We start from the raw sequence: 27,021 nt of genomic DNA on the forward strand, positions 1-27,021 counted from the left end.
GTGGCCGCGGCCGGTCAAGCTAATGTGCATGGCTGCGGATTCGAAAGACGGACTCGGGACTCCACGCGTGCGCTTGTCCAATAGCAACAAAGTTCGCCACCGATGGGCAGCACACTGTAAATCGTAAAAGTGATATGGCACAGGGTTGGACATTTCCCTTAAATATGGGGGCGCGAGTAAGTTGTATGACATAGTGGATTGCGTCATAAATCAAACCCAATTTTTGGTTATGGAGCTTGATTTTAATTTTTTGGCCGGAGTCGAACCAGGGTTGACTCTACTGACCTGGTCTCAAGCGCCAATCCTATGTTTTGGTAACTGAATGCTAAATTAGCCATATTAATGACACTAAATAACCATAATTTAACACAACATGGGCCTATACACCATTTGCGAGATACACTCAACTTCAATTTCATATGCGCTCGAGTGTACTTGAGAACAGCAGGTTTTTGACATTGTTATTTGTTTTAGGACGTTAATTTTTGACGTACGACCTAATATTCAAACGTTTCTTTTCATAAATTTTTGTTTTACTTCAACGGTCGTTATGTAGTTACGCTTCCTATGTTAAGCTAATTTTACTGCAAGACACTGCGAATCAATAACAATTGAAAAGCGGCATCCGCTACATAAACTTATTTTAAAAGTTTTTGAACAACTGGTACAATCATCTCATCCTGCGTTTTTGTTTCTTACCGACACATGACTTGTGGCCAAAATCAGACACATTTCAAACAAGGATATGTTATATTTTGTTAAAAGTGTACATTATGCAACGAACCAATGAATTGTTAACGTGAAACTAAAAAATAACGCAACGGCGCTAACGACATCACACAACGTCCATGTGGGTTGGAAGGGGTTAGTCGGGGAGTGGTTTGTCCAATGCTTTGCAAGTGGGAAATAAGTGAAATAAAACGTGCTGTTTTAACGCAAACTTAACAGTTACAATATAAAGCAGAATGGTCGTGGGACGAAAACAAAGCACGGACACAAAACGCCAAACAGCACGACTTTTTTTCGTATGTGAATGTGGGCAAGGTAGATTGCATGACCTGCAGGGAGGATGGGTGGATGAGAAAAAGGTGCGTATAGTGGTTAAAGCGCAAAAAAATATTTAGTCGGGGTTGGGGATTACTTGTTTTCAAGAAAGACGAGACCCGGCACGGGTTACGCGGGTTATAGTAACAACTGCACGAAAACTTACCAGACAAACGACATCAAATATGCACTAAAAAGTATAAGCTAGTAAATGGAAAGCCAGTTGTGATTATGCTATATTGTTCCCCTAGTTGGATTCCAATTGATGCTAGATTTTAAAGCAATATTTAAAAATATTCGGCTATAAACGTTTATTCTAGTATTGTATAAAACCAATTGTCATTAAACGGTTGTTAGTGTTACTAAAGAAATATAACGGACTCAAAAAAATGACTAAAATGTTGGGAAATCAATAAAATAAAAAATTACACGTGTAAGGAATAGTTTTGAAATAATGTACTTATTGGGCAACGCTTCATACAAATCAAAAATAAGCAATGGAAAATCGGGTTCTTATAAGAACACACAAAATAAATGCTAAAAATATTCAAGTAAAATGGATTCGTCGCCACAAATCAACGATCAATTGACAATCTGCAAAAAATTTCAAAAAATTATTGTCCGAATCACGGTCCTTAAATCGTTGTAACAACAGACAAGCTCGCGGCCTGTATACTGCGAGAAACGGCATACTACAAAAATAGGCAGTTGAGCTGCTGTCTAAATGGGACACCGAGTCCCGGACTGCAGTTATAAAAGCACCAAGTCACCAAAACACGAGATCGCAAACGTTGTCTATTCTCCATACTCAAAAACGAAAACCTTCACGTTGGTGGAAATTAATAATAACAATACCATACTGTGCTTACTGAACACATCAATATACAAGGGGAAAAGGAATGGGCTACTCGCTATTATTATAAGTAAACTGGAGAATTACGGTATTAAATTATCATCACTATCTACAAGAGCGGAACGGCGCAGCGGTCGTTCTGAGTGTTCGAGGTACGAGTGTAGCAATGACAACTCTCGAGATCACAGTTGTCACGTTCATACAACAGCACTGTTATAGCTTGGAGGAGGGCCAAGTTGTTCCTGCTGATCTTGTTGAACGAGAGGTTCGCGCTCCTTATCGTCCAGAGCAGTCTGAAGCCGACCGCCGCTGTTGGTGGATTCCTCGTCGTCGTCATCATCGTTATGTTGTTGGGGAAGGAAGTCGTGAATAGTGAGCGAGCTGGCGCTGCGCTTGTTGTAGTGCCGGGTCTCGTACAATGAACTTCGGAAAGCGTTAACTACTCGAATCTGCGAGTGAAAAGAAAAAAAAATGAGTTTGCAAGCGATCGAAATCCTGCAGACAGCCAATCGATTTTTATAAGATTGCTTGTTTGAAGAAACTCTCAGAAAAAAAAAATACCACAGCAATTAAAACCAACCAAATACAAAGTTTCATTTAGAAAGTCATCAACAGTACTCGATAGTTAATTTGTTTTGAAGTATTTCAAATAGAACTTAACAATCAGAATCAGACAATTGGGTTATCATTCGCCACTACCATCTTTTTTCATCTTTAGTGAGCAAAAATATAACAAACATTACATACACCTGGTTAAAAATCGAAAAAAATGCAGTCTATTTTACAAACCTATTGTTACCCAATTTGTAATAGTTTAATATTAAATAACCACAATATACTGTAAGTGTAGTACTGCTTCTCAGTAATTTCATATCTAAGTCATCCAAAAAATCTTATTAGTAATCACCAAAAAACTTAGTATTTAGAAAACCAATTTTTTTTTCAAAGAAATGTCCTGAGGGCAGTGTTGTTAGTGAACAATATAATACATTCGTGAGACACGATTATTGTGTATAAGTATTAGTTATACCGGCTCTTAAATTATACGTGCTAACAAAGTCGTAGCATAACTGAAGACTTGGCGAGCATATGAGCGCGAATTTTTTTGTGGGACACCCGTGTTTTTGTAGTTTATTGTAAGTTTCCATTACATAGGCAAGAACTAAAAGACGATTTGTTTTATATTGGTTTCGACTGAAAGATTTTTTTACGAAGTTGTCAAAACTTTTGATTGTTTATAGTTTCAGGGCATGAATGGCGTCGTTAGGGTGCAAAAATCCCTCAAAACGCTACTTACAGATGCATAAATAAGATATCGCGCAATCTAATGGCGAGTGTAACTTGGTCAAATCTCAGAGCGTTTTGACAGACTACCAGAAATCAAGGGCGTCTAAAAAAACTCTGCACACCCACGATCGGCAGTGATGACACATCTACTTATTTCCTTAAAGTTGCCTGCACCATCTCGGATGACAAGCTGGGCCCCGAAAAAACATAAAACACCACTCATGCACCACGAAATCTTAAACGGGGACATTTTATCAAAATGAATGGTGGAATAAGCCCGACTTTAATATCTGTCTTACGCTAAATCACTGTTTAAATTAACATGAGTTGAGAAGATATCTGTTGACTTATTTCCAGTACAAGACATTATGAATTAAATGTAAGCATTATACGTATTCACAGCTGAAGTCAGAACTCTGAATGAAAACAGCATGACGGCGACATAGGCAACGTTTTCAGCATGTCGCAGCTCTTGTCCTTCCTAACAAACTTCGCGCTACATTCCAAACACATAGTGCACAACTAAACGTACAACACAATCAAATGGTTAAAAGTTTAAGGAAAAGGAAGCATCCATATGGAAGAATGGAAACAACACGTTGAACACGTCAACCGACACACAAATGAGGGTTACCTATAAAAGGGATTTCCCCGTCCTGATCCTGGGCGCTGCCATGGCCCTTGGCCTGGCGTTCTGAAAGGCGGCGGGTCGGGCTCGGTTGTGAGCCAGAACTAGAGTGGCTCGCTGTCCGGCGACCCGACCTGCAGCTCGAGCGACGCTGGGGGAGAGGGGAAGAAAAGAGAAAAGGAAGAATATGAGAAATAAAAGGAAGAGAAACTTACCAACCATAAAAGTTCTACACTGGTCTTTTTTCTTAAGACAACAGCAGGATTATTATAAATAAAATAGTTAATTGAAACAAACTGTTAGGGTTACTAACAAACTGTTAAGTAACAACACTTAAGATTAACACTTCTATATACTAAAGTTGCATAATCGTAACACTAACGACAGAATTATTGATTAAAGTGCAAACATGCGCTACCAAAGATGCTTTCAAGGCGGTGGGTGGAAATTTGATTTTTTCTCATTTGCAGCCAAATAACATTATATTCAGCATACAGAACAACAACAATTTATCAGAATTTATGGTGGTGTAATTATGACGTGATTGTACGTCGTCTCGACGTTAGCACTCCACATATAGATGAGATTGTAGTCGACAGGCAAAGGTGGACATTGGACATACTTCAATCAAAAGTCAAACAGCAAACACACCACACACAAGTAGATTACCAAATGCAATAAATATAGGGATTTATCATGAGCATATGATAAAGTTCGTATGTTAGGTTGGCTCGCTAGGTTAATCTATTCTATCAGAATGCTATTTACTTTCTTTGGTAATTTAGTGTCGGTAAGAAATGTTGTCAAGATTTGAAAAATAAATTTGCTTTAAACTTGTTTAAAATTTTTTTAAACATTAAGGACGCTGTATAACTTTTACAAGAAAGCTGTTGACATTAAAATGATGCTTTCTTGAAAGCTTATTATTTCCGCAGTGTTAACCCATGGCCTGGTAATTTACCATTATTTCTCTCAGCCCAACACAATCTACCGAAATTTGAAACAATCCAGAGGAACATCTGCTCTCGGTAATAGCACAACAAATTGGCTAAACATAGCAATCCACACCAGGGTAAGATGGGTTTTCGCTTTTAACACCGGTTGTGGAAGTCGCTAATTTACACATACACAACATTTACACCGTTTGAAGTTATGTGCGGTAGCGGAGCCAGTATTGAACATATTTGTTTCAGTAATAGCTGTCATTACCAAATAAGCTTTTTAACCTATTTATTGTCTCCCTACTGAAGTACTTTTCTGTATTTTAACGGTTGCAAATTTTTTGGCCAATCCTGCAATTATATGACCTCCAAACATATTTTTTGGCCGAATAATTAACCGGTGTTAAAGGGCCAACAACTCTAATGTACGGGTGGGGTTGGGAAAATGCAACAAATGACGTGTCACTACTACTTTGTCTTTGTTATAATTACATCGTCAAACATGGACGAGGAAGACTGGCGCCTCTTGGTCGACTCCTGAAACGCTTCCACCACGCTTATCTGTGGATACCAACAAGCAAACCAGTCATTAGGTGTGGTTGGAATGAAATGCACGGCGCTAAGAACAGCCGAGGTTTGCTGAATCGACACTCGGAATCGACCGACGTCACGTTTTGACTGACAGGGTTGGTGACGGTCGTCAAGTGATAAGGCTCATGGGATTTGTAAATAGACTTCTTCGGAAGCGATAGCAGTATATTTCTGTGTTTACTCTACGAATGATGTAGGGGTGAACAAGTTTGTTTTGAGGCTACGTAAAATTTTGATAAAAAATATACATAACCATTGATCGGATATGCGAAAAGCAAACTTCAAGAGAGCACAGTTGTTTTAGCACAAAGTAGGCCAAACTTAGTGAGTAGCGAACTAGAAAAAAGTTGAAACAAATACAAGGCACATTTCAGCACACATAGGTTTACAAACTAAAAGTAACAACGAATATTCCCAATACTTTATTGTTTATTAAATAATTTATTGGCAAGAATAATAAATAAAATTCGATGCAGTACTTCTGCCTTTTTCCCCTGTTACACGTTTTATTTCCATCACGCCAAAGCTGACAATCAATACATAAGAGACTGCTCAGTGCTCATATTATCTTAACTACAACAAATGTTTTGGGTCTTATACAATTGTAGGCTACAAACACACGTACCTTTATACATTAAAAACACATACACTGCAGGTCATGCATGGTATCTATTGCCAAGCTGTTATCCTCGCTCGCTCGTTAGCACCCTCTGACGCCGATGGGATGTCCGTAAGGTGGCGTTGTTGGTGCGAGGAATGGCGGGCCAACAAGGTCGGCGCCATCGACTGACGTTTCTCACTCAAGTCCATCAACGAGCGATAGTGTACACTCTGTTCTTGCTTATTGCGAATCTACACATACAACTGGCTGCTACACATACAACTGGAAAATATCTGGGACTACGCACCCGACTAGCCTTTCGAATGTGTATCTGCCAAATCTAACACTGTTACTCACACTGCAAACTATCCATTTTCTAAAGATGAAGACTCTCTTGTTTATATTTTAATAATATAACCAGATATAGCATATTCACTCACTGTTTTACTTTTCACGGTTGCTAGCCTTACAACATGCCTAAAATCGCGAAATAAGTAAGTTATCAAAGTTACAAAAAAAAAGTTTTGTCCCAAAGGTCTAAAGACGTACGGATAGAAACAAACGACGTGCAATTTAGCGCAACACTGACCTGCTGCTGGATCCTGTTCAAACCACGGAACCAGAGGATCTGTCCACGTCTGAGACTCTGATCTGTGAGATCAGGAACTTCGTCTTCATCTTCACCTTCTTCACGTCCATCACTAACTTCATTCTGCTTAGTCTTGCCGAACTGAGGAAAGAAAAAATGCTTTTTTAAACTTAAAACCATTTAGAAAATATAATTAAATAACAATATATTTTTTCCATTTTTGGTTTACGTCTGTTTGCACGATACTAGCGCAAATATGAGGTGACTAAATTGGACTAACAAAAAATACCTTAAAAGATAACTGCAGAAAGAAATTAAAGATTTATCAACTAGTATTAAGCTTAAAGATATATACTTTTCAACAAATTGAGCTGTAAATAAAAAAAAATAAATAAACCAGTTTTTATTTTCCAGGTTTTGATTTTAACAAGCAATTGTGCTATAAGGCCAACAATATGTGTCAACAGTCTCATTAAAAATTTATGACGCGAAACTCACACTATAAAAAAAGCTTTTAAATAGCAGTGATTCAACTAGACAACATACCATTTATAGTAAAAAGGCAGACTGGTATCGGAGTATCGTTTTAATAAATGGTCGTTTTAGACCGACAACAAAGTTAATTTTTTATTTCAACCTCATACGTAGATATACAATATAGAATTACACATACATATCATTTAACTTACCGCCATACACTTAGGCAATATAGAATTGGGAATAGTCGATACGATTTGTCCCCAAACCAGTTCGAACATGCCAAGGAAGATACACCAGAGCCACTGAGAGAGTGATAGGGAAGTTGTCGTAAAAGCGGTGCCACCAACCTCCACGATCAAAATCTGCAACAAGACAAATCAAGGGTAACCAATAACCACCAAATCGTTCTGAACAATTGCCGTTATATGTGTAAAGAAAAATATATATTGCAGCAAAAGCAATAGAAATGTTAAACATTGTTATAATTTTTTGTTAAGTGAAGGGTTAACTAATATATTGTGTAACTTCTAATTTTTCTCCTCCAGAGAAAATAAATGTTGTACAACTAAGCACTACACTAACCGCTTTATAATTTATGTGAATATGTTGAAGGTTCAGCGGCGCCAAATTTACCAATTCATTTAAGAGCGTGACGATTTATCACGAATAAAATGCCTGGAAAAACCTGGTAGAAAAAACTTTACGAGCACGAGAAAGTTTACCTGCAGCACAATGGTGGCCAAAAGGATGCCACAGAAAATGGGGTTGGTAAAAATGCCGCTAAATACATCGCGTTCCCCGTGAATCTTTCGCGCGTTGATCTCGTTAAAAATTTGCATAAAAACGAAGGTGTTGAAGATCATGGTGAAGTGCTGAGTTGGAGCGGAGTGCAAGTTCAGGCCACGACCGCTGTCGATATCGAAGAGAGAGTCGCCTGCAAATATTCGGTTTTAAGCAAATGGCAAGACTAAAGAAAAAAAACTGTCGACTAAAGAAAAAGTGGAGTAAAGGTTCTTCTATTTATGCAAGACACAGGAAATCCACTACACAACTGCAGTAATTCCTATAAACTGTCAACATTAAGAACGACCCTTATTGAACAACGTAGAAAGACTAAGAACAGAATTTTGAAAAACGGAATCTAAACATTCCTTCGACAAGTTTTGGTGACTATATCTTACCAGCAAAAAGAAGAACAAATATAACAATAAGTTGGTAGAATGCATGTCCGAGAATGTTCTTTGTCATGGTCCGGGAGATAAGTGCCTTGTTCCGGCCGTAAGGTTTGCGCAGTAGAAGAGCGTCGGTAGGCTGCTCAGTAGAGAGCGCCAGAGAGGCGAGGGTGTCCATGATCAGGTTGACCCACAACATTTGCACGGCTTTCAACGGACTGTCCTATGAATGACAATAATCGTGCAAATTTGAACTAAAATGATAGCACACGAATAATGTACAACACTGGAGAATTTTATTAAACTGGCAACAATTTATTGATTTCTGTGGAATTATTTTAACATTAATGCTACCCGACGATGAGGAATGTCGTGAATTGTTTCAGCAGGGAAAAATAATACTATATGGAAGGCAATAGAAAAGTTATATAATACTTTTGCAGATCTAGAAAAAATGGTTATGATTACCTCTTTTGTTATAAGGTTTTAAAGAAACAATGGCTTTACCGAAAACCATCGGCTAGATATGTTGCATTTCAAAACGCATTGGTCACACAGTGGCCCTAGCACTAACACCCCTATATGAGAATCAAATATCAGGGCAACAACGTCTAAATGAGGATACAAAAAGCAATAATGTGGTTTGTAATATAAGGTTACGAATGTCACGGGAAAGAATGAATCAATATAGGGCGTAAGGAGTTACTATGAGCTGCGTGTTGGGTGGGGGGCCGCAGCTTGTCAGCACTGTTCGTCCGCTTGTCGTCGTAGCATTGAGTTGGATAATAAATAATTAAAGAGAGCCGCTCTATATCAAACAGACAAGCCAATACAAGAATGAGACAAGCACGGTCTACGATGGGTCGGTTTAACCCAAAATAATAATGCGACTTAAGGCCCGTTTACACTACAGCTGCACTGAGCTGCGCTGGGCGTAATTTGCATTTAAATTCTATTGTGGCGAGCGTTTCACGCTTTGCTAAACTTAAGCCCCGTGCAGCAGCTGCAGCTAGCTTAAAGTTACGCTTTGCTAAACTCAAGCCCCGTGCAGCTGGAAAAAAAATACGCTTTGGAGCGATTTCCACGCTTTGCTAAACTCAAGCCCAGTGCAGCTATAGAAAAACATTACGTTTTGTCGCGATTTTTACGCCCAGCGCAGCTCACTGCAGCTGTAGTGAAAACAATTCCACGCCCAGTGCAGCTCAGCTCCGCTCAGTGCAGCTGTAGTGTGAACGGGCCTTAAAAGGCAATCGGTTAACTTTTGATCGGCGGTAAGAGTGGGAAAATAGTCTTGGTAAAGTTTGTATTTTGGTGTGCGTTTAAATCAAAGTACGACTAGAACTGTAACTTTTAAGGCAGTGTTTTGCAACCTTTTTTGGCTTGCGGAACCCTTGCTCGTAATTCTGCTGAGTGGTTAACTGTAACGTTATGATAAACTAAATTGAAACAGCACATTAACTGTGCATCTCAAGGTTGGAAACACGTTTTAATGTTTTGCACTTTTATCGTATAAAACAAATTATATAAGAAGCTTACCAATAGAGCAAAATTGGAACCCTAAAGAAGTTAAAATATCTCTCGGTAGAGTGCCGCGGCACCCCAGTTAAGAACCACTGTTTTAACCAGTATAACATTAACAGCTCTATCCGCGTTTAATCATCTCGGTCTGCAAACTTCCTTAATAGATTTAAATTAGTTCGAATTAAAATACGTCAATATGATGTGCAAATCAGTAGCGAACGTCAAAAAAATTCAACTAAATCGTAAAACGCTTGTGTTTGACGCGCGTTAATGAGTATAAGCTGTGTTACATTACAGGGGAATTAGTAGCGAAATTCAAAGTATAATATCATTTATTTTTAAGCTGTTGCTTGTGCATGTAGGAATAAAAGTTGCACGATTAGTATTTACTCGCTAAAAACTTGAGGAGGTATTTCAAGGAAATGACTGAAGTAAAAGCACAACAGTTTCAACGGCAGAAAACGATAGGGCATGATATGGGAAAATAAAACTTCATCGCTCGTAAGGCCGGTCAACTGCAACCAGCGTCTGAACAGCTGATTTAGTAGGCGATCATCAGTGCAAGGCAAGGCAGTTAGCCGAAAGGTTACTATTGAACATACAATTGAAACCGAAACATAGTTTAATTAAATTTGGCAAAGTATGAAGGACGTAAGTGATGTTGCGTATTCTCGTTGGTGTATCATTGAGAACTGCGAGACGACCATCATTTACACAATGACGAGGTTTTAGACATGTTTTAAAACTTTTCTTCATATTAACAGAGTTCGAATGTTTGACAAAAGTTGCGACCACTACGGTACTTGTCGGTAATGCTTCCAACTCTAACTGCTTTAACTGGCAACGGCAAAACAGTGACATACCTGGATGGCGCAAGCGCCGACGAAAGCGACCACGACTGCTGTGACATTGACTGTGAGCTGAAATTGCAAGAATTTCGAAATACTGTCGTACACGTTGCGGCCCCATTTTACCGCCTTCACAATCGAGGTGAAGTTGTCGTCAGTTAGAATGATGTCTGAAGCCTCCTTTGCAACATCGGTGCCGGCAATTCCCTGTGTGAGAAGGTCAGTTATAAATTACAGCTTGTGGTCAATTTCTGTTCTTTATTGTTATTACAACTTGTTTGTAGGCGTTTAACAAACAGGCATTCAATTTAAAAATAAAATATTTGCTCTACCAAAGTTTAAACCGATGTTGCGTCAAATCGGGGAAGCTTGATTTTGCGGTCAGTGGGTTTCCTTTAAGCGCTGTTAATATGCTTATTCCACTTTCAGGTACTGTACTTTTTGTATATCTGGCAATTATTTATGTAACGCATAATTCAGGAGTTTTGTAAAGGTCGTATAAAAATAGTCGAAACTGCTTTGACAAATAATAAATTCTTCAACACAGTTAAAAATGGTCTTTCGCAGGAGTTCTTTGTCTATAAAGAAAACAACGCCTTCGTGCTAGTCATAAACTTTCTTGTTACGTAATGTTGATTTGCGAGCTAAAAATAGCATTGTGCAATGATTATGCAGGACCTAAACAAATTAAAGCGAAAGACAATATGCATGCTACAACTAAGTACATAGGAAACTACATAAATCGCTCAGGGGAATTTTGCATTTTTGTCAGGAGCCAAGTGTGAACGTGGCTGTATCATGCAAATGCTTACCACACTAATTTTTTATAGAATTGATTTGTCACAAAACGTAGAACAAGTTAACGATTCAAAATAAAATTTTATTTATCAAAAAAAACTTTTTCAGATTTTTTCAGACAAATTAATAATCACCCTGACGTTTGCAAAGAAATGTCGACATAATCTACTACCAAATAAAACAGTTTCGGACATTTTCACTGTTTAAGCAAAGCAGAAGAGACGCCAGCCTACCATAGCGAATCCGACATCTGCCTTTTTGAGCGCGGGACCGTCGTTTGTTCCATCACCAGTAACCGCCACCACCTCCCTGTGGGCGCTTACTTTGCTGTCGATGATGCCCTTCACCAGCGTGTGTTTGTCGGTGGGCGAAGAACGTGCCAGAACGCGAAGACGGGGCCACAGTGCGTCGATCTTGGCCTGTTTAATCTGAAGGAGCGCGACACATTTGTTTTAATTATACAGCACTCGATGCTGGATGTTATTTAAAGCATTTCAATTTTTAGATCGTTGTTGGGCACTTTCTATATGGGTTTAGATAATGTTAAGGGGTGTATTTCGGTATCACTTTTCAGGGCTATTGTGGTTGTTGAAACAGGTCAGAGTGTGGTAATGTTAGAACATTAGGCAGTCCACATAAATAATTGAAGGCGCTCGATTGCGTGAACGTTTAGTTAACTGACATAAACTTCTGTTTAAAACGTACCACTGTCACCCAGTCCGTCGAACCTTCGTTACAATATACTGGGATTTAAAAAGTTACAATATACTGGGATTTAAGCAAATTTATTTCAACTACAGACTAATAAGTTGCCGTTAGTGGTTATTATTGCACAGGGCATTTACTTTCTAAAACATGATTCAATAATGACACTGTTTAACATTTTGGTTTGATATTATTTCTGGAGCTAGTATTTCCCCCCATATTATTTCAGGCATTTAATTCGCCTTTATTCGTACTCTAATCTAACCCGATGCAGAACGTTTGTGCGAAGTCAACTTTATAATATATGTTGTTTACAGTGCCACTTGATTTCATATTATTTCATGTATACCTTTTACAAGGCGCCAGTTTTGCTTTTTGATGGCCCACCACACAACAAAGCCAAAAACGGATCGCAAATCAATGTAATTTTACCACTCCGCCTGAATCCCTGATTCGTCGATTAAACTCTTTGCCGTCCAGCACTAAGATGTCCTGGGTAGGGTCGATGATTCCACATTTAGAGGCGATAGAACGGGCAGTGTTGATGTTGTCGCCAGTCACCATACGAACCGTGATCCCCGCCCTTTGGCACTTGCGAATTGCGTCTGGTACCTGCCACAAATTAAAAGGGTTTGGTTTTCATTACTTCATTTTCTGTGTTTATGTGTCATTTTCCGTTAAAGCACACACTGCTCGAATTAGTTGGTGCGTCAATTCAAGGGCAAGATAGGTTCTTAACATAGTTTCCGATGTACCTCTGGTCTAACCGGATCTTCAATTCCTGTCAGTCCGATGCAAGTTAAGTTTGACACCACAGCATTTTCCTGCTCCCAGTCGGGCGTGTTACCGACGGGAAAGTCCCGATAAGCCAGGCCAATCGTGCGGAGGCCGTTGCTCGCCATTTTTTCGATGACGTCATGAATCATGTCGTTTTTATCAGCCGTGGTGAACTTGACCGAGTCGCCCTGGTCGTTGAGTATGTGCGTACACCTTAAGGAGCAAACAGAACTTTTATTGAGGATCACACAGCCTTGAAAGTTTTGGCTAAAAGAGACTGGGCCAAGGCCCATCATGCCCATTCAAATAACTTTGAGGACCTTAAGTAGATATATATTTTTAGAGCTACATATATAAAGAAAAAACTGCCACTAACCCCTATAACTTAAAAATAAAGTGTCTATATATTTTTAGGTTGTTATAAATCTTAGTTGTTGTACTTAAGGTAACCTGTTAATCAGATCAATTCACTGCAAAATATGCTTTAATACGATATTATCTCGGAAAGACTATTTACAAAAATACCCGAACGTCACAGTAAAACCATTCGGAATACGACTAAAATATGAATAAAAGCTAATTGTGAAAATAAAGTCTAAATCGGAATAATAACCTGTCGGAAATAAGTCCTAACCGCCAGAACAAGATTCCCCTACGAACTTTTAACCACACCTATAACTTTCTCGCGAAATACACCCACTATTTCCAACCCCAATCAAAATTCTAACCCCACCCATTACCTAACCCTAGCGCCGATGTCATGAGCATGTGGAATTGGGTTTGTACCAAGCTAATATTTTTTGGGGGGGTAAAGCCGTACTACAACCATTTATATGGCGCTGTTGATTCTCTACTTTATAAAATAATACAAGTAAAAGCTCTAATTTGGTCAACTTATCTGTGCAGTTTAACGATTTCTAAGACAATGCACAACCAGTAATATATATAACGTTCTATTAGCGTGTCGGCAGAATGATTCCCAGTGCGGTGGGTGACATTTTAATGCCGGACGCATAATTTGCATGGAAATGTCAATGTCGAAAAGTGTCAAAACGAATTAGCTGGGCTAACATTATCTTTTCATTAATCAGATTAAAACAACGAAAATTAAACTCAAAAGGGGGGCTGGTAAAGGATGCGACTATTTACAGAGATAGCAATAAAACGAAGATAGACTATTGGCGATGGAAAAAGGCTAATTATCACCAAAATTGCAGAGCCGTGGACGTATGAGACTAAGAGCTCACCGCCGATTTCCAACTACGTCGTCCTAATAAACGATACTTAATGTGCAGAATCCCACACTTCGATGCGCCTAACATTAATAAACATGTCATCAAATATAATTTATAATCTTCACATGATTGTACAAATTCACAGCATTTCTAGTATAAGTAAAGATTTAGCAATAAACTTACTTTTTAAGAATAATTTCAGAGGCACCCTTGGTGTATAGTCTGAAGCTGCCATCCTCATTTTGAACCACAGTGCTCATGGACTTTCGAACAGAGTTAAAAGTGTAAACCTGGAGGGTGACAATAATGTCTCATCAAAACACTTTATGATGCAAAAAACAGTAAAAAACAAATGAAACCTTATATTGAAACGACTTAAAGTTGATATTACCAAGAAAAACGAAATTTGCATTGAGTAACAGCTGTCTGTTATTCGTTTTGTTAGAATTACGAATTTTTTTTTCGAGTAGATAGTTTGCTGCATTAGTGTTTTAAGGCTGGGGGGATTTGAACGATCACTTAAAACATTGAAAGACATTTGTTTTAAACCAATCCTTAACCTTGGTTGGTATCTCCATTTTAGGTTGGTTGGAACTAGTCATGTCGATTTACTTAATGCCATAAATGAATATATTTAATGTTTTTAGCTATGTGGTGTTCAATAAAGTCTTCGTGTTTTCTTTTTTACTTTTTTACCTATTACATAAAATAGCAAAGAGTTACATTAAAACAAAACAAGTAAATATTTTCGTATTTTCGTTCTTGCGCAATATTGTACAATTTGGGTACATACTACATATATATACATTGTCCGAGAAAGTTTAATCGTAATCTACCGTTAAGCCACCTAGCCCATCTCAAAGTGAAAAATCGGTTTATACATTTAAAAGACAATGGCGATTTCAAACAAGTACAACTTCAAAAAACACAAAAACAAGTAACATTGTAACACCTTACGCAGGATAAACATGGCTGGTATAATTGATTTTCATTTCATATTCATAATTCATGTTTCACGAAATGGTCCGCACTTAACTAGTTAGTATAGAGGGCAATAGCTTATTGTTGTTTAAATAATATTGTGTACAGCTAAAGTTTTAATTAAACGTACGCGAATATACCATTTTGTTTACCTACAGTAAAGAAACTGAAAGTTGTTTCTTTAATGGCGGGGCAAATTAATACCATTGAAAATCGTAGTACATATTCATTCTTCCTTAAAAAAGTGTGGCACTTTTCCTTCTTGAAAAACTACGATTTTCATTAAAGCCTTCTAAAAAAAATGTTCGGAAACCTACATGTTTGAAAGGCTAACAGAGGATTTTGCAAAAAGAACGTGCAACGAACTCAAGTGTACTAGCTATAAATATACAAATATATGTATTGTACTACGAGCGTTTGATGTCACTCACCCTGAAGAAGGCGACTTAAATAGATTGCCGAAAAGTCGGACCACGATTGCAATTACCAGGGACAATGTTTTTGATTAATAAATATACTTAGGTGGTGAATGAAACAAAATATATTTACAAACTCCTATTGAAGTGATTTCACGAAGGTTGTTGTTGTGTGCCGAAATAAACCAAACGATGTGAACATTACCGGGCATGGCATCTGGAAATGCGCCCTAAAATAGCTTTTACAGCGCATTCTGTGGGGTAAAAGCTTTTAATAAGCCAGTTGATGAAATACTGTACCTTGAACAGTTTCTCCTCGGTAATTTCCTTTCGTACATTTTCATACTGCCGTCCCAGATCACTGACAAAGCCGAGTAGAGCACATTCTGTTTTGTTGCCGACCTGCATTGGCTGCCCGCCCTCCTTCTCTGGCGCCTGTCGTGTAAGAAAACCAACATAAAAGCAGCACTGTTGATGTTAGCAGGACTAAAAGGTCAAGCGTTAAATGCGCGCCTGTGTAATTTCATCGTGTGTAATAGGTGAAGCACCAACTGCCACGGGACAGGTGCATGCGGTGTGACGTCAACGATATCGATCGACAGCAGTTCTGCGTAATTTAACAACCGACACGGTGCGTCCACTGACAACGCTGTTTTTGTCAAACTGGAGCTTTAGTGGCCTAATAAAATCAATAGACTTGAACGAAATCAATGTTTTGCACAATTAAATGTTGCAACAAAACAAACAAAAACAGATTTTATTATTCTGCATTTAGTTTGGCATAGTATTGTGCATTTGATTTGGCACAATCTGTTTTATCATTCCTGGTGTTGTTAAAGCTAGCTATCGCATATACCATAGAACAGATTTACTGGCTAGTATTCGTTATAAAGCTGGAATGCATACATCTGTGAGACCTGCACACAGCAACTTTGACAACAGACCAGGTTTAAAAAGCGATGCCAAAACTGTGTTACGAACCAGTATCTTGGAAGTATAGGCACAATTCACTGATATTCCAGTTACGAGAACGTTAGCTGTAATTGCTGGTAGATCGTCGGCCTTGGGTAAGAGTGCTTCGTGGTGACGACCGGCCAGATAGCACTGCACGGTAGTCATACGGTTCGTAGTTAAGGTTCCTGAAAAAAAGATTTTATAACCATTATGTTGAATACAAGAACCTGTTAAAAAATTGTTGTTAATTTGGTAAATGTTAGTAAAGAGCACCGCAACGCCCCACCGCAGGTGAGAATTAATGCAAGAATATAGATAGTGATAGTGAGCTTGACATCTGAGTTTCGCGATATTAATGTTTTCCTGGCAGCGTTCCAAAAATCCTTTGCGCAATAGGTGCCTATAAAATGGGATGAGCAAGCGCGCGCTTGAACGTCATAGATATAATCTAATCAAGAGTGCGCCAGCTGTTTATTTTAAAGATTAAGTGTAAAACAGCTGTTACATTAAATAAAAACATCTATGTCATAACCAGAAGCGTCACAAAAGGTAAATTTTCCTATGTTGTTCTTATTTTTTTTGCAACAGTTAAGCACTGTTGACCTCAAAAAAGTTACCTGTCTTATCTGAACAAATTGCAGTTGCATTGCCCATAGTTTCGCATGCATCCAAATGACGAACGAGATTGTTGTCTTTCATCATTTTCTGCAAACAAGGGTATTTTTCAACTGACACGGAGTTTCCGATGGCTGCTAAGCAATTACATCTAAAATTCATAGTGATTTTTAGACGTACAGTAAATCAATATTGGAATTTTAATATCAGTCGGTCTTAAATCTGACGATTTTTACGACTTCCTTTTCATGGCGAGTAATGGAAGTTGTATTGGTTTTACAAGCTATAAAGTCCTGCATTAAAAAGTGCTAATAAAGAAGCTGTACAGCACCCTTCCGCAAAAGCGTTGCATCAACCAATAACAACAACAAAGTAGTTAGTAGTGAATAACGTAATGTTGCGATGCGTCAACGACTGATCTCTGGGTTTAAACACCGGTGGCGGTCACAACCGTCAATGATTGTAGCGCAGCGGGGCAGCATAAATAATGCAGCGAGCAGTTATTATGGGCGCCGCGGGCAGCAGCTTCGTCAGCTGCGCGCGTATCCAAGAAAAGAGCTCTTGGAAACAGTTGCCACTCGTGGATGCTATAATTAGGAATATCCAGAGCACCTTTGGACTCGCTTGACGTGAAATGAATTACACGAAACTCAAGCGAGACCTTAGGTGGGTGCTTTTTGAAATGCTTTACAATATTAACCAAAATTATCATTATCAAAACAGTGTAAGATTATTTAAAATGTTGTTAATAATATTACGGTTGAATAATGCAGCACATCATGATATTGACTACATTCTGCCAAACGCAGTCAATTAAATAAACTTTAATTTTTTACGGGAAAAGCTTCATTGCCAGTTGCTAGTAATGCCCAGTGTCACATACAGATCGAGCTCAGTGTACGCATCTATACATTTAACAAACCAACACGCACAATCGCACATAAAGTGTTATGCAATTGTTCAACAGTTTTAACTTCTTTTAAATGTCCTATTTTTTGTCACTTTGCTATTTTTTAGTATTTAGGGTTTTTAAATGTTATGTTTAGTTGTCTTGAAAGATTTTGGGTTTTTTAAATATAATCGCAGATATGGGAGATTTAAATCTCAATTATGTGAAGCTTTATTTCACAACCTGTTTTACAAAGTTCTGAAGACTAAGCTGATTCAACAACAAAAAGGAGGGGCGGTCGATTAAGCAGGCAGCCCTATTTGATTAACAAATATTCAAAGGTAACATAACGACGACCCAAACACCTTTCCGTTTCGCCGTTTTTACTGCTAAACTAACAACAAAAACATCAAAACAAAAGGTATGCCTTTAAAGTTTAGGTTAATCTTATTAACCCTTTTTAACCCTTTTTAAATATAATCACCTTGACAGAAAAGGCCAGGGAAATGGTGACGGCGAGAGGCAGCCCTTCCGGCACGGCTACAACAAGAACAGTGACTCCGATAATGAAGAACTTGACGAAGTACTGGATGTATACGGAAGTGCATTCCGATTGCCAGGTGAAACCGTTGTAGCCGAATAACTCCACGCAAAACATGATGATAAGAAGTATCACCGTCAGAATAGAAACAGCGAAACCTAAAAGGCGAAAAATTAACCAGGATAAGTTTGTTTCCAAGTTTCACTTCATTATGCTTTGGAATACTAGAAGACAACCAATAATACGACAAACATTTAAAGTTTTAATCTTTCGCAGAGAACAAGTGCTACACAATTTATGAGCAAAATATTCCTAAAAACAAGGAGCACTTTAGGCGGCCGAAACTTTTTTTTGTAATGTTTTTATTAACATGCTCACATTACTGGTAAAATTACCATTTTAAAACACAAACTTATTAATTTATTTGCAACTATACCAAGGAAGTCACATATATTAAATTCATAATATTGATGATTTAATATTTCAACTCTTTACAAAACCGACTGAAAAAAGCTTACATCAGCTCAAAAGCAACTATATTAAACAGCACTAAAAAATGCTGGCCGCTGTTTACGTTAACAAAGCAATATCGCACGCACTTCGTTTCTATTAGACCGTGGACTATCAACCACAGAAGTAGAGTTGTTTTACGTAAAATGTTACATCCGAATCTATCAAATCAAGCGGCATCTAAATTTATATCATGCAATGAGAACACATATCCCTTCCTAATCTTCTAAGATAAAAGGTTATTCTTGATCTGTATAGTGGCAGACTGAAATATTCAGCTACCTCTGTGGTAAATAGGTCTTGATTTACATGAGGTGATTTAGTGCGACGTCAGCGTTTTTATCAGCCTAACAATCCCTTATCAATTGCATATCCTTAGTCAGCGAAAAACGTATAAGGTCGGGTGCAGATATTTTGTTTCTGTTGCAAAAGTCACCGGCCTCTGACCAAACGCGACATGGGGTTACATAACGACTACGGTGCCAATATCCAATGTGTTTGCAAACTACTAGCTGCCCTTGTCGTAAAACAGGGAAACTGTATTAGTAAACATATACGATTCTACTTCTAACATATTGAATAACGGATCCTTACAATTCGATTTGAATTAAAATGTTGCCGTTTATATTGGATAATTGGAACGGCTAAAATGACTTTCAATACTTTGTTTTAGAGTGGAAAGGTTGCGCCTAATTTGTATATACGCGAGGGACAGGTTCGGGTTAAGTTCCTATAGCTGTCGTAAAACATTTATATGCTTGCATAAAATGTGGCCATTTACGTTGATACGTAAGAGTTTGGGTGACTAATGCACAGCCTCGGCCTTACTATTAATAAGTGTTAATCAAATATTATTTGGCGAGAGACTAACCTGAATGCCAGATGCAGAGATTCGCAATTACCTTAAACGCGTTTTTGTTGCAAAAACATTATTCCATCAAACATACTAAAAGTACTTTATATAGAGTTATTTTTTTTTCAATTAGGAATCTAAAATAATACTTTAATTTCGATAGTCTGAGTTTTGAAACCTACTATTCTAGAATACTTGGCTGCATTAATTATTTTCAGCCAATCATAATAAATCGCTTTGACTTTTGCGTCTACCAAAGAATACAAACGAATCATAAACTAGTAGGAAACTATGTTTGACGCAAACGAATGTCCGCCACACAAGGCAGTACAATGTACAAATAATTTATGATAAGCAGGGCAATCCACCTTTTTCCAGCTCCACGAGGATTAACAACAACCTTTTGCAAAATTAATGGTATTTCCGACTTTGACCAACCATATGGTATACAACTAGGAATATAATCTTGTAATTCTATACAGCGTTTTCCGAATACATACAGAGCAAAAATTTTTTTTACACTGGCGCGTCCTTATCACGCCAACTGACATTGAACAACGCACGGTATGTGGTTTGCCAACTTAGTGGGCTCAGGGGATAAGCTTGAAAATTGGTTGCTCTTGGGACTTCAAACTGTCAAGCGACTTTAAACCACAATCGGGTGCAGATAGCCACATGCCTACTTTGCCGTCTAGGATAGTAAGGAAACGAAGCGCTAACGGCAAACCGTTCATTTAATTACTTTGCAGTACCACCTGCTTTTCTACAACGGTAGTTCATTTGGCAAACTGACGCATACACATTTTGTAATTTCGTTTGTGAAAATCGATTCCCTTAAAAAATAGAACTTTGAACCGCAGGTGAATATGATGGGTTTTAAATGTGTATGCCAACAGTGATAACCACTGTTTTTATAAGGGAAGCCTAACTTACCGACATAGCCGATCTGGACGGCAAGTTTGGTGAGCTTTGCCTGAAGAACAGACTGCTCTTTCCGACCATGCGACTTCTTGCGTTCCACTTCCTCTTCCACCTCTTCTCCATCAGCTCCTCCTCCGTTCTCTGCGTTGGCATCGGTTACCTCCGTGAGAGGAATGTTCTCAGGCGAGGCGTGATCGTGGTTGACGTTTGCGTCGCTTCGGTTGTCGGGGTTTCCTGTGGCTTCTGACAGACAAAAAAAATAATTTAATTAGTCGTCGAGTCCAGGTCGTGACAGGCCTACCGAGAATCGACGACCAAACAGGTCCGATAGAATTAGAGCAGTTATTGTAACAACAGACAAGGTATCATACGGATATATTCACATGCAACAAACTTGCATTAAATACGACATTTAACCTTCATTCACGTTTACGGACTTGATTCATATGAAAGTCTACACAAAAGCTTTCACCAAAGAAGAGTATAATATTTCAGAGAAGGTTAAAATATGTATGTAAACTTGTTGAAAGCAGATGGCCAGCGTCTCCCATTTACAGTAATGAAACAACAACATTAAAGCGAAGACACTTCCTGTAATAAAACAGGATTAAGCGAGTTGCGTCAACTTAGTTCTTTTTAATTGAAAAAGGTTTTTGCATAAACAAATCAAAAGTATATATAAAGCAATTTTATAGTACTTGAGTTTATGTTTAAGTTAAATTCCCATCTGGTTCTTATTTGCAAATTGACTTAAAAAAAATGCAACTCCATAAATTTCATGGCTCTAAGGCTAAGGTCAAATAAAAGTAAAATGTTGTGACGACTCTGATACAGCCATCATTCTAGGTGTTTACAACTTCATCTTAAAAAAAAAACTTTTTTTATTAACGTGCAAATTAAGGCTGAACACTTAAAACAACACAAAAAATAGGACTATAAGTAAATCATTAAGTGTTTAATGTGTTTCACTGCATGTTAAATTTAAAGCAGTTATGAGTTGAAATACTGGTTGAATCCTCGATGTGAAAGATACTGTACTTTTTTAAATAAATCTAAGTCCAGCATAAAATATTTACTGCACCAGTATAATATTTTCCTGCAGTTTGCATGATTGTTACTTCATGATTACTGGTCAGTCACATATCCATTAATAAAATGGCATTTTGTATATAATTTTAAGTTTTTAAGTGGTATAATACATTTAATATTCTAAATAAAACATTATTGCTGTTTATGATAACTGCAACCAGATGTACATTTTTACAACTCTGATAACTTGGATACACTTGCTTATAAAAAAATGGAAATAGGGTTCAACGAAAAGTGGAAAATCACAAATCTCCAATTAAGTGTTTTTACAACGCAAATGCAACGGCAAACATATTGTTACCCAAACTAAAACTAAAATCCTTTGTATATAGCAAGTTGAAAAACATACCAAACATTCAAAACCATAAGTTTTTTTAAACTTTTGAGTCTCAAGCATGCTTATAAGATAACACCAACAGAGGAAACAAAAAATGCAAGCCATAAAAATCATATATATACATATGATTTTTCATATTTCTTATGCATTTTTGGTTAACATGGCACAAACATAAAGATAAAACAAGGTATGACAAACATCAAAAAAAAGATCATCAGCAACTTCACAGACATTTTGATTACCCATGCCTATATTTATGCACTTTTCGCTATACCTGTATTGCATACCGCTCTTTGACCATTGCTCTTGTTATTCTTTGATGGTTTAGGTTTTTTTTCTTTAAAAAAAAGGAGGGCAAAACACATTTAAAGCGATTTTTTAAATTGTTTTACTGCAAGGATGATTGTTCATGAAATTACGAAAATATATTTATATACAATTGGAAAACATTTAAATAAAACTTTCCTTTAAAATACCTTCTGTTATTTCGGAAGCACCAAGTAGAGAAAAAATAATTCCAGTTTGAGAATTAACACCAACAGCTGTTATTACCATTTTGCCACTTCCTTCCATAACATGAGTTCCTGCAGAAAAAGTGTATGGCAAATGAGAATTTTGTTTGGCTCTATATGTAGTTAAGTAAATTTAAAAAAATGTTGAGTTAATACAACAGTTAGTGTGTTATTCCTATCGCATTAAATCAGTTAGAAAATCAATTAACTATTTATAACTTACATACATGCTAAAAAATTTAAAAACACTTTTTGCTTTTAATAACAAGTGTCACACAAACCTGCTAGCATGAATGGGTCTACATCAACGCCTTTCTTAACATGATCAGATTCTCCAGTAAGGGAACTTTCATCTACTTTCAGATCATTGCTTTGGATGATAATACCATCAGCAGGCAGTAAATCACCTTTTGAATAAATATAATAGTTAACAATAAAGGAAATTCATTTAAAGATAATATAACTGTGCTGCTTTAAAGTTTAAATAAACCCAAAAAATGTAACATACTGTGAATATTGTTTTAATATTTTCCAAACATTTCAGGAGTTAAAAAATATGTTTTTGTAAAATAAATAATTTACCACGCCATGAAATTATTACAAGGTGCTTACCATATTTAACTTGGGTCACATCTCCAACAACAATATCGGCCACTGGTATTTCAATGACCTGGCCATCACGAATTGTTGCAAACTTTTGTTCTTGTTCGATCTTATTCTGCAACCCTCTGAATTGCTTTTCTTTAGTGTAATCATTGGCAGCTGTTACAATTACGACCACAATAACAGAAATTAAAATAGCAGCTCCTTCGATCCATCCTGCAGCTCCTTCACCAGCTTCACCCCCTGTTCCTTGGAATGACTCTGGAAGACATTTCGCTAAACACAAAAAATAACATAAAACACAGACATAGTGGTAAATCGCACAATTTTAAGCTAAGATCTAAATGTGTCATCCTTGACTAAATATAACTAAAAAAAAACATTATGAGTTTTGGTATTAAACTGAACAAGAACGACATATGCTACATCACACATTAAACTTATGGTTCCTGTATTTAGGTTCAAAATGATGTACCGGTACTATGAAGACCTAAAAAGAGCTGGTCATGAACATACTGATCAGTTTGCCATGTTTGTTTAACCTAATTTTCTTTAGTTTAAAGTTTTTTAAAAACAGATATCCATTTAATTTTAATAGCCCTGGCTCCTGGGTGTGGCTTTTTGGGGTCTTTTTCTTGATATCCTGATTTTTTTAAGTAAATAACGTGAAATAATATTTTTATATAATTTCTTTGCTTTAATGTGTGTGTGTTGGAGGGAAGAACATGAAGTTTTTAGAAATGATGTCAGTTTTGTCACAAAGTTATGTCAAACATAGCACCGTAAAACAATTATTTAAAACACCAGTTTTACTTTAGCAAATGCTGTGGCATAGTCCATTTTCAAGTAAACAATCATTGAAATAGCTTTAAGTAGGTTGTATGGTAATGCTTTAGATTAGAGGATGTTCATAAGGAATCCCAGGAAACAGTTTCAGGGGTTCAATTCTGGTTAGGAAAGCACTGGTCTATATACTAAGTTAAAAATATCTTAGGTTTCAATCACACATCTAAATACTTAATAGTAATGCCTGATTTGTACAAACACAGATTTATTGTTCTGCTAGTCCGTTTGCAGAAGAAGCTAAATTCATTTTTTTCTTTACCTATTACTACAATTGCTGTTACATCCAACACTAAATTGTTAAAACATTAAATCAACTGGACATTAGTTAGAGTACATTTCCAATATTAGTTCAGACCAAACAAAATTCAGCTATTTGATAAGTTTGATTAGGCATGTCAAATACTCGATATTTAAAAAAAATGTATCGCAAATCCTAATTGATACCAAATGACACCATTACTATGCTCAAACAAAAATAAATGCAATAAAATGATCAAGGGTAGTTATTTTTGGTTATTACGCCAATATTTACTTAAGCATTAAAAAGTTGAGTTACCTCCAGTTATTAAGCTAGTATTTTTTAAATATTTACTTTACAGAGTAGAAACGCATTGTTGGATGCAAATTGCGGCAGAAATTCCTATATAAATGTGGTGCATGCCATCCTAGTATTCGGTATCATCGGACATCCCTAGTTCTGGTATATCCAACACCGAAAAAGCATGTTTGGAAATTTTCACCCTTTGTTTGTTTTAAACCCTTTACTGTTAACAAAAATCATTTAAAAAAGATTTCTTTTAAATTAAACTTTTGAAAAAGTGTTTAACAATATACAAAACTTAACACAACTATTTAAGTTAAAAAAATGAGTTACACTGTATTAAATTATACTGCTTGACTTACACTGGTCTCCTTCTGGTGGTTTATAAAAGGACAAGCCTAAAGATATGAGGGCAGCAACCTCCAGGATAATTAACGTAACATCCTGCAGAGCTTCCCAAACAAGCTCAAGAAAAGTCTTTGGCTTCTTAGGAGGTATAAGGTTAGAACCAAAAACATCTTTTCTATGGTTTAGATCCGCAGGATTCGTATTTAAACCTGAAAAAAAAAAAATTAAATGTAAAAATATATCCAAGAGATAATAATGGATGTCGGCACAGATAAATAATTTATTTTATATACTGGCAGTACTGATTACAGATGAACAAATTCCTATCTAGTACAGTGCTCCGCAACCTTTTGTCACATGTAGCACACCAACAGGGTTTAAACTTCCTGGCAGTACAACCACAAAAATAAACCTAAAACAATGATAAACACATGGACTAATATTCAATGCAACCGAGGGCAAGCCAAATGTTTTGATGCATTATGTTCCCTTATCTTCAAACTTAGGCTTTTAAAGTTGTAAAACAAGCTGCTCACGTCCTGGGACTTATCTCGCTTATTCCTCACGATGGTGGATCAGACAATATGGAAAGCTTCTCAGCAGACATTTAAAAAAGAAAACTCACTCTAACTTTGTAATTGAATTTACATTTAAAATAACTTTTAGTACCAGAAAAAAGATAAATCTGTGGAACACCAACCAAGATAAAAGATACAGGGTATAAACGGATTAATTTTTTATAGAATTTGCATTGGTTTCCAACAAATGAAGAACATCACCAGGGTCTCGCTTTTGTACAATGTACTTTTTGTACAAGGTGAGGTAGTTTGTTTTAAAATATTTAAAAATTAGGACTTTTCGCGATTAAAGTTAACACAGGTTTAAAAAGGTTTTTAATATAAGGATATGATGTTTACCACAAGCATTGCATACAATGAAAATGATTGCCAAAGCTGTACGATTTTTGTAAAATTAGTACTGAATATTAGACACCGGCTTTGGAAAAAATATAGCATGGTCTCACTGCACACTTGGGCACACCGGTTATGAATCACTGATCTAGTACACTGCTTGAAATTTTATGCTAATATTAAGAAATCAACCTTACCGATGATACTTTTGGCATTTCAACTTAAAGCACTGCTTGAACATCTTTACTATAAAGTGCATGTTACATATCTTAATTATATATGACAAATAATGAAAATAAATATTGGTTGCAGACAGCACTAATATTAGAACAGGATGTCAAAATTTGTATACAATAAATTCTACTCACCATCTGTAGGTGATGTTTTTAGTCGCTTGCATAGTCCGGTAATATCTTCATAGCTTTGTTTAATTTTTTCAACTCCTTCACCACCTCTGCATTCCATTAAATTCCGAAGTTCACCAACGGAACATCCAAAACCAGTATCTTCAGGATCCTGGTCAACCAACTGAGCATGGTTTTGCCCTGCATTTGGTGCCATTTTGAACCACTTACTTGTGTCTTCAAGAATCAGTGGTAATCAAAGGTTCCAAGAAGCTAAAAACTATGAGCACAACTACTCCTGCATACAAAAAACATTTTGCAATGCAACAGAAAGCTACCTTACAACAAAAATAACTCTAACATTCAATATTTTAATTGTTATTAAAGTAAAATCTGGATGAGGGCAAAAGTAAGTTCAAGGTTTGTGTTTTTGCCTTTGATCCACTATATATGCTTTTGCAAAATTAAAGTAGCTTTGTAAAAGCAACATGCGAGGCAGAGAAATCAATAGAAAAAGGCAAAATATCGTTGTAGGGCCTTTGCGGGATGTACAAAATCGATGATAATTTGACAGAGACGCTGCGATCAATATAAAGGAGAACGCGCGCATATCAACCCTTCTTATTGTCAGAAAATAATTTAGGATGTTTTATCTGCGGTCAAGTGAAGCAATAAATCTATTTAAAGAAAATCACACCCTTAAAACCTTTGTTTCTGTCTGAACAAAATTCTGATTGACA

The 27,021-nt window shown here is 36.9% G+C and overlaps 1 protein-coding gene across 1 annotated transcript; it reads right to left on the reverse strand.

Annotated features, from left to right (window-relative positions):
- Positions 1–744: 744 nt before the first annotated feature.
- LOC146164409 (plasma membrane calcium-transporting ATPase 2-like) lies at positions 745–26,575 on the reverse strand. The gene is made up of 22 exons (XM_083381260.1): positions 26,306–26,575; positions 25,041–25,235; positions 23,301–23,567; positions 22,970–23,095; positions 22,653–22,760; positions 22,451–22,513; positions 20,763–20,993; positions 18,410–18,624; positions 17,039–17,126; positions 16,449–16,606; positions 15,768–15,902; positions 14,254–14,360; positions 12,814–13,048; positions 12,491–12,670; positions 11,587–11,781; positions 10,571–10,762; positions 8,196–8,409; positions 7,737–7,948; positions 7,224–7,376; positions 6,535–6,675; positions 5,246–5,314; positions 745–2,346 (listed from the first exon to the last, which is right to left on the reverse strand). Exons 1-22 carry the CDS (start codon positions 26,496–26,498, stop codon positions 2,095–2,097), a joined length of 3,729 nt encoding a protein of 1,242 aa, XP_083237386.1. The 5' UTR covers positions 26,499–26,575; the 3' UTR covers positions 745–2,094.
- Between the last annotated feature and the right edge of the window lie 446 nt (positions 26,576–27,021).

The sequence above is a fragment of the Ascidiella aspersa genome, chromosome 2 (assembly GCF_963924565.1).
Source record: "Ascidiella aspersa chromosome 2, kaAscAspe10.2, whole genome shotgun sequence".
Taxonomy (NCBI): domain Eukaryota; kingdom Metazoa; phylum Chordata; class Ascidiacea; order Phlebobranchia; family Ascidiidae; genus Ascidiella; species Ascidiella aspersa.

Bases quoted from the DNA above. Each gene is read 5' to 3' on its own strand.
- LOC146164409 (XM_083381260.1), bottom strand. From the start codon at position 26,498: ATGGCACCAAATGCAGGGCAAAACCATGCTCAGTTGGTTGACCAGGAT. The intron at 23,568-25,040 runs GTAAGTCAAGCA...TTTTGTGTTTAG, and splicing joins ACCACCAGAAGGAGACCAGT to CGAAATGTCTTCCAGAGTCA. The intron at 8,410-10,570 runs GTATGTCACTGT...TGTCATTCATAG, and splicing joins TCGGCGCTTGCGCCATCCAG to GACAGTCCGTTGAAAGCCGT.